This window comes from Vigna unguiculata, chromosome 7, assembly GCF_004118075.2.
Source record: "Vigna unguiculata cultivar IT97K-499-35 chromosome 7, ASM411807v1, whole genome shotgun sequence".
NCBI lineage: Eukaryota > Viridiplantae > Streptophyta > Magnoliopsida > Fabales > Fabaceae > Vigna > Vigna unguiculata.
The window spans coordinates 29638723-29647394 of record NC_040285.1 but is presented as its reverse complement, the minus strand read 5'-3'; the positions used below and the strand labels follow the sequence as shown (position 1 = coordinate 29647394).

Sequence of the window (8672 nt, the reverse complement as noted above, 5' to 3'; positions counted from 1 at the left end):
CTACTCTTACTAGAAGAGAGAGAGGGAAAGGGAAAGAGGAGGGAAACAAGTCGTGCTTCTGACACAAGAAGATCGAACATTGAATGGGGAATTCATAGGAAAATAAAAAGCAATTTTTTATTGAAAATAAGAAAAGTATAGTATAAAAAACGGAGACATGAAGAAAGAGAGAGAAACTGAAAAGGAAAGAGGGTGAAAAATAAAACAAATCTTTTTTGGTGTGACGAGGACGTTTTGGTTCGTAAGAGCGTCCAAGTTCTCTTCATGTAAGAAAGTGGGTCCCCCTTCTCTCTCCTCTTCTAAATCCCATCCAACTCACCTCTTTCTCCTCTCCCACGAAACAACGGCGCTTTCTCTCTCTACATGGTTTGTGGTTTGGCATTGCCAAATACACAAAGGGTATTGCTCAAAAGGTTAATAAGATTCCCTGCATACAACCGCAACACTTGGTGTTTTTTTTTTCTTTCTCTTCTTCACCTGGGTTCGCCTGTGGCGTTTTCCTCTCTGTTGTTTTCGTTTTTCTACCGGCACTGCTCTTGAGGAGTGGTTTTCCGCAACCCGGTTTCCTGCTACAGCGCCTCCTTGGGCCACAGTGAAGATGCCCTTTTTTTAATTGATATGTTGGGATTTGGTGGCTCCTTCAAGTGGGTTTCTTTCTTTGGTCTTCCCAATGGTGGAGGTGGGTGCACTTGTTGTTGATGTTGTTGTTGTTGATTAAACGTGTATAAAGTAATGGACTTTGCCGCTGGAGCCTTTTGATTTGATGCTCAACGAGCTACAGGAGATTTGGTTAATGTGTTGTTAGTGAGAGAGGTATCTTTAACACGGTTTTGGTCTTTCCAGGGTAAGGTTAAGATCTGATGGAGGAGTGATATCTGATTGCATTAAGGGGCTGTAATTCCTCAGGTACTGTTGCCTTTTCTTTTGGACTACATTACTGGGTTTTTGCTGTCTTTTTTCTTATTTCTTTTTTTTGTGGGTTGGGAGGGGGTTGAAGGAGTATTAAACCTGTTGGACTTTGTTTTTTAATAATATTTATTTTGGCTTTGCCTCCCCCAGGTTTATAGCATAGCTTGGTTTTCCTGATTCTTTTATTCCTTTTTTTTATCCTTCTATTTTGCATGGGGTTTTCTTCGTTTGGGTTGATGGAAATGTCCTCTTCACCTGTTGGCACTGTATTATTCACTGATTCATACCACTCCATTAATAGGGGCATGAAAGAAGGTGGAAACTGAAATTATGAGAGTGAAATGTTTTAGATCGTTTAATTTGGGAAAAGAGTTAAAGATTTGTTTGTATTTTTTAATTTTTCACTGATTTGGATCTCGTGTATTTCCTTTTCCTTGTTTTGGATCTTACTGAGATTTCAATTTGTGTACCTGTTGATAGGGCAATACAATTGAAAGGGAGGAGGTTGGTTGGTCACTGGGGAGTGCTATGGCCCATTAAATTATATCCTTTGATGGATTGAGGAAGCAGCAACATATTGGATCAATGTTAAAAGCAGTGGCATCTGGGTTGTTGATTACCTCTGTCCTCATATGCGTATCTGCAAATGATAATGGATTTCCTAGATGTAACTGCGATGACGAGGCCAGCTTGTGGACTATTGAAAGCATTCTGGAGTGTCAGAGAGTTGGTGATTTCTTGATTGCTGTGGCCTACTTCTCCATCCCCATTGAGCTGCTTTATTTTATCAGTTGCTCAAACGTCCCATTCAAATGGGTCCTGATTCAGTTCATTGCCTTCATTGTACTATGTGGGTTGACACATTTGCTCAATGGGTGGACCTATGGTCCTCACACTTTCCAACTTATGGTGGCACTAACTGTCTCTAAAATTCTCACTGCATTGGTTTCATGTGCCACCGCCATAACCCTCATTACTCTGATTCCTTTGCTTCTCAAGGTGAAGGTCAGAGAGTTCATGCTGAAGAAGAAGACATGGGATCTTGGACGTGAGGTTGATAATATTATGAGGCAAAGGGAGGCTGCAGTGCATGTAAGAATGCTCACTCAGGAGATACGCAAGTCACTGGACAGACACACTATTCTGTATACCACTTTGGTGGAGCTGTCTAAAACACTGAGCTTGCAAAATTGTGCTGTGTGGATGCCTAATGTTGATAAAACTGAGATGAACCTTACTCATGAATTAAATGGAAGGAATTTTAATCTGTCTATACCCATTAATGATCCAGATGTTGTGAGAATTAAGGGAAGCGATCGGGTGAATATACTTAGCCCCGACTCAGCACTTGCTGTTGGAAGTAGTGGAGCTTCTGGAGAGGCAGGGCCAGTTGCAGCAATCCGAATGCCTATGCTACGTGTTTGTAATTTCAAAGGAGGTACACCCGAACTAAGACAGACTTGTTATGCAATATTGGTCTTAATTCTTCCCACTGGAGAGCCTAGATCTTGGAGCAATCAGGAGCTGGAGATAATTAAGGTGGTTGCTGATCAGGTTGCCGTGGCCCTATCTCATGCTGCAATTCTTGAAGAGTCCCAACTTATGAGAGAGAAGTTGGAGGAGCAAAATCGAGCTTTGCAACAGGCAAAAAGGAATGCTCTGATGGCAAGCCAGGCAAGAAATGCATTTCAGAAAGTCATGAGTGATGGAATGAGGAGGCCAATGCACTCAATTTTGGGATTGCTTTCAATGATACAAGATGATAATTTAAAGTATGAACAGAAACTTATCGTGGATGCAATGCTTAGGACCAGCAATGTGCTATCAAACTTGATAAACGATGCCATGGACAACTCGACCAAGGATGATGGAAGATTTCCTTTGGAGATAAGGTCTTTTGGGTTACATTCCATGCTGAAGGAAGCAGCTTGCCTTTCAAAATGCATGTGTGTTTATGGGGGCTTTGGTTTTATGGTGGAGGTTGAGAAGTCTCTGCCTGACAATGTTATGGGTGATGAGAGGAGGGTTTTTCAGGTGATTCTACATATGGTTGGGAATCTACTACAACACAACCACGGGGGAGGGATCCTAGTATTTCGGGTTTTTGCAGAAACTGGAAGTCAGGGAAGAAGTGACAAAGGGTGGACAACCTGGAGACCAAGCTCTTCTAGTGGTGATGTAAATATTAGATTTGAGATAGGGATCAACAGTAGTGATTCTGAGGTGGGGAGTTCGTCAGGACTTGGGGGTAGGAAATATAACAGTGATAGGGTTGGCGGCAGATTGAGCTTCAATATTTGCAAGAGGGTAGTGCAGGTGAGTTTCATAAAGCCTATGAATGCATGGCCATAGTAAATGGATTAAGACACTGATTTACAATGATAGTATGCTATGTAAGTAGTATTTTTCAGGTGTTGGTGAGAATCCATTTTATACAGTTCTTCAGTATCCAAATCTAATTTTTCCTTTTGTGAGCCTTTAGAAGATAAATTCACCAGGAGGATGGTTGTTTACAACATAAAAACTGAATTTGGTTATTTTGTTTGAAATTTTCGTTGTTTGTTTTCTCTCTTGCTTGAAATGTTTTAGGTAAAGCAATGGGAGATTGGAGGTAATGCATGTTGATGTTATTATCTATTGCATAGACAAATGTTCAACTGTATTATCAGTTAAAATTCATTATATGAATTAGAGTGTAGTTTTGGTACTTTTTTTGGGATTTGAATTATATTGTATTCTGTGATTCTTTTTGTTGCGTTGATTTAGTACTAAATTTCTTTCTATGATGTTAATTTCAGTTGATGCAGGGGAACATATGGTTAGTACCTTGTGCTCATGGTTATCCTCAAAGTATGACACTTCTTCTGCGGTTTCAATTACGACCATCCATTACCATAGCCATCTCTGAGCCTGGAGAAGGTTCAGAGCGTTCCGATTCGAATTCAATGCTGAGAAGTCTGCAAGTTCTTTTAGTGGACAATGATGATGTAAATAGAGCAGTGACCCAAAAATTGCTTCAGAAACTAGGTTGTGTTGTAACTCCTGTTACTTCAGGATTTGAATGCCTTACTGTCATTGGACCTGCTGGATCTTCCATTCAAGTCATTCTTTTAGATCTTCACATGCCTGATTTAGATGGGTTTGAAGTTGCCACGAGGATTCGGAAGTTTAGAAGTGGAAATCGGCCAATGATTGTAGCCTTGACTGCAAGTGCAGAAGAAGATTTGTGGGACAGATGCATGCAAGTTGGTATTAATGGAGTTATCCGCAAACCAGTTTTGTTGCAAGGAATTGCTAGTGAACTCAGAAGAATCCTGATGCAGGGAAATAATGTCCTGTGAGAATGGAGGGTGCAAGTTGTAACACTTAAGCATAAAGTATTTAAGTTATTTTAAGGCACATTCTTGGTAGAATTAGAAACACAGCACTCTTTGGCTCTTGGCTCTCCCTCGTGCTAGCAATTTTCAGCTTAGAGATGTTATTATTATACACACGATTTTCATAAGAAAAAAAAATGGTATACAGATTAGTTCCTTTTCAATCAATGTCTTTACGTTGTTATTGCCATGTATGTAGTTTCAAATCGAGTACTTGCATCTTCCCACATATCCATTCATTCTTTTATAGTATTTCTTTTATCAAGCTCTTGAAAAAACTGTTTGAATTGTTAAATGAGCAATTAAAGCACCCACTACTTTTACTACGGAACGTTATTATCAATGATGAGAACGTAATGGTATTAAATAACGTTAACACAATAATGAATGTCTTGCAGAAGTAGGGTGATAAAAAAATGGCATGAAAGTGTCTGAAGGTTGTGGCGTCAACATTTGGCACGCACCGAGAGGGACAGGCTTTAATAACTAACAGAGTTGGATATTTGGTTTGAGATTATCGAAATGAATGAGCGAAAAGTGGAGGAAAAAGAAAAAGAGAAAGAAACGTAAGAGTGTTGAAGTTGTAGTGTTGGTGCAGGTGCATTTGCAAAAGAGGGAAGGTTTTATTGGGTTCAGAATCTGCAATCGGTTTCTCTTTCAGAGAATTATATAAACTTGATTCCAGGTATGGGCCAGATATTTTTGAAGTTGAAACCATGCATGAATCTGAGCACGTACCTAGAACACTTGTCATTTTCACGTGGACCCATCACTTATTTTAATTTCCTCGTGTCTCTAACACACTTAGCCCAACTTGCCTTTTATTATCATTATTTATATCTTCTGCTGGTCTATTTGTCACATTCCATTGTTTATCCTTTTTCTCACTTTCAACTTTACCCTCTTCAACACCCCAACAAACTCAATATATTTTAATATGTATAAAAAAAAAACCATTGTTCGCATATTTTGTAATCTTAATTGGTGTGATGTAAACCTACTTTGTTTTGAATTAAAAACAAACAAGTTTGTTTTATTAGAATGTTTTAGCTTGATGCTGGATATGATGAAAATTCATTTTGACGACTCATAAAATTTATATTGCCTCAAATTTTCAGTTTCACTAAATAACTTGTATTGAGTTGACAATTTTATATTAAGTTTCGTAGCGTACTTGTTTTCAAGGTAAAATATATCCAATCTTAAATCACTTCGTTTGAAAATTAAATTTGAATAAAATCAATATCTGTCGAAATAAATTTTGTTAACACCCATTCAAACATGTTAGAAAAAGGAGTCGGAGAGGGTTATAGACTTGGAGCTTTCAAATCAAGCTAATAGGGTTGGTTCACTTTTTTTGAGTTAGACAAAATACAATTCATCTTGTTACACTATGAATTAGTTGGTTCGATGTATTTATTAGAATGTCGCAGGGAATAAACAATGTGCTTTTAAATTTTTTCTCTTTTAAACAAATTTTTAAATTTTATAATTTAAAGTTATATTAATTTGCATAAAAATATAACTAGTATTCATCTCAATTTTATAAAAAAATCTCTAAAATTAGGATTCATACTAAGTTGGAAGAAACATCGTAATAGAAACATAATAAATATAAGATACATAAATCATAATAGAATACTAATAGACTACTAATCTTGATTCATGAGAGACATTTTGATAATACGTTCTTCAATTCTTTGTTCTCCAATTTTCATTTTCGATTTATCTCTTTACTTATTTTTTATTCTCTGCTCTCTCGATGATTTATTGAGAACTAACTTTATTATCACTAAAGATAGAACCCTAATATTGTTTTATTAACTGATATCAATCAAATTGATTTTTATTTTATTTTTTAATCAACAAAGATATATACATTAATAATATATATAAATAAAGTTGTAAGAAATTTTCCTAAATTTAATAAAACAATACAATAATATATAAATATAATTTTAATAATAATAATAATAATAATAATAGTAATAATAAATTAAAAAAATATTGGGGAGTCGTGACTCCCTTATGTCCTAATGAAGGATCGCCGATGTTTGGTTGCTAAGACATGTTCAAGGATTTCAAGATTTTTATATTAAGTTCATCAATCCAAAATTTTTACATAACCTAGAGAGATGATTGACAATGTGGGTGAATCTTTTCTGCACATCGTATATTGTTTTCCTTCGTAATATCCAGAATATCTCATACTCCTGGATGAGAAAATTTTTTTCTTACCCTTTTAATATTATCACTTCCTTCATGGGTTACTCTTAAAATTCACCATAAGGATGAACACCTCCTTTGAGTCTCACAATCTTGAATGAAGAAACACCTTCCTTGAATCCACAAGGAATACATCGAGTGTAAAACTAAACATTAATAGGTGTATCGATGACGGGTGAAATAATAGACCTAAAAAAGAACAAACTTTGTTATGATAGACTTTAACCCACGACTCTGATAGTATGTTAAAAAGTGAATTTAAGCCTAACTTAACAATACAAGCCGACTTATACGATTTTTACCCATTTATATATATTGTAAATTGACCTTATTTATAATTGATGAGAGACTTTCAACAAATTAGACACTAAAAGTAAGCTTAATTTAAATATAGGGAAAAATGTTATAAAATAAAGGTAATAAGAGAGACAAAGGAGAGGAAGAATAGAGAATGAGAGAGTAGGGAGCAACTTCTGTTTTTATGTGTGTCTCATTACTGATAGGACGAGTCCTATTTATAGGTACAATATGGTAACCCAGAAAGGATATAAAATCAAATAGTAAATACAAAATATTACATCATAAAGAGTAATGAATAATATGATTATCAATCATATGAGTGATTGTATAAATCAATGGACGACCATTAATTCATAACACTCCCCCTTGGGTGTCCATTGATAAAAGAATGTGCCTCGTTAAAACCTTACTAGGAAAAACCCTTTGGGATAAAAACCTAGTGAAGGAAAAAGAGTACATCATTCTATATAATATTGTTCTTTGCATCTTCTAATTTCTCCCCCTCATGTAAACTTACATCATTAAGATGGCGGAGTCCAATCCTATGAACCAATTGCTCAAAAGTTCTCCTTGGCAAAGACTTTGTAAATAAATCTGCTAGATTTTCACATGAGCGAATCTTTTGGATCTCTACATCACCATTTCTTTGAAGATTATGAGTGAAAAAGAATTTTGGAAGAATATGTTTTGTTCTGTCTCCTTTAATATATCCTTCTTTCAATTGAGCAATGCATGCACTATTGTCTTCATATATCGTTGTTGGTTTCATTTTTCCCAAGGATAAACCACAAGTTTGTCGCACATGTTGAATTATAGACCTTAACCAAACACATTCACGACTTGCCTCATGTAATGCTAAAATTTCTGCATGATTTGACGATGTTGCTGTTATTGTTTGTTTCACAGATCGCCATGAAATCGCTGTGCCACCACATGTGAACAAATATCCTGTTTGTGATCGACCATTATGAGGATCTGATAAATAACCTGCATCTGCATAACCCATTAGATCTAATTTTGAATCATTTGGGTAAAACAAGCCCATATTCATAGTGCCTTTAAGGTAACGGAGTATTTGTTTTACTCCATTCCAATGTCTTCTTGTAGGTGAAGAACTATATCTTGCTAACAAATTTACAGCAAATGCTATATCGGGTCGAGTATAATTAGCAAGATACATTAGTGCTCCTATAGCACTAAGATATGGTACTTCAGGACCAAGTAGTTCTTCATCTTTTTCTTGAGGTCTAAAAGGGTCTTTATCAACATCTAATGACCTCACCACCATTGGAGTGCATAGTGAATGTGATTTGTCCATATAGAACTTTTTAAGCACTTTCGTTATATAAGCTTCTTGATGTACAAGAACACCTTTGTTTAAATACTCAATTTGTAATCCCAAACAAAACTTTGTCCTTCCAAGATCCTTCATCTCAAATTCTTTCTTTAAACAATCAATTGCCTTTGTGAGCTCATTAGGAGTTCCAACTATGTTTATGTCATCTACATAAACAGCAATTATGGCAAATTCATTCTCGGATCTTTTCATATAAATACAAGGACAAATAGGGTCATTTTTATACCCTTCCTTTAATAAGTACTCACTTAGACGGTTATACCACATACGTCCTGATTGTTTCAATCCATAAAGGGACTTATTCAATTTTATTGAATAATCCTTTTTAGAATTTGCTTTGTTGGGCACATTAAATCCTTCAGGGAGTTTCATATAAATATCATTTTCCAAAGAGCCATACAAATAGGCTGTAACAACATCCATGAGGTGCAAATTCAAACCTTCTTGTGCAACAAGGCTAATTAAATATCTAAATGTTGTTGCATCCAATACTGGAGAATATG

The 8672-nt window shown here is 35.8% G+C and overlaps 1 protein-coding gene across 2 annotated transcripts; it reads left to right on the top strand.

Annotated features, from left to right (window-relative positions):
* Positions 1–257: 257 nt before the first annotated feature.
* Positions 258–4450, top strand: LOC114189903 (ethylene receptor 2-like). 2 transcript variants are annotated; one of them, XM_028078632.1, is made up of 4 exons: positions 258–679; positions 844–906; positions 1390–3225; positions 3708–4450. In XM_028078632.1, exons 3-4 carry the CDS (start codon positions 1495–1497, stop codon positions 4248–4250), a joined length of 2274 nt encoding a protein of 757 aa, XP_027934433.1. In that variant the 5' UTR covers positions 258–679; positions 844–906; positions 1390–1494; the 3' UTR covers positions 4251–4450. The 2 variants fall into 2 exon arrangements, with proteins under 2 accessions (XP_027934433.1, XP_027934432.1); XM_028078631.1 differs by having other exon boundaries at positions 259–906.
* Positions 4451–8672: the final 4222 nt, after the last annotated feature.

What these genes read in the sequence shown, in the direction of transcription:
- LOC114189903 (XM_028078632.1), top strand. Translation starts at nt 1,495, where the DNA reads ATGTTAAAAGCAGTGGCATCTGGGTTGTTGATTACCTCTGTCCTCATA. An exon ending in TTTGCAAGAGGGTAGTGCAG is followed by an intron (nt 3,226 to 3,707) that starts GTGAGTTTCATA and finishes TGTTAATTTCAG; the next exon opens with TTGATGCAGGGGAACATATG.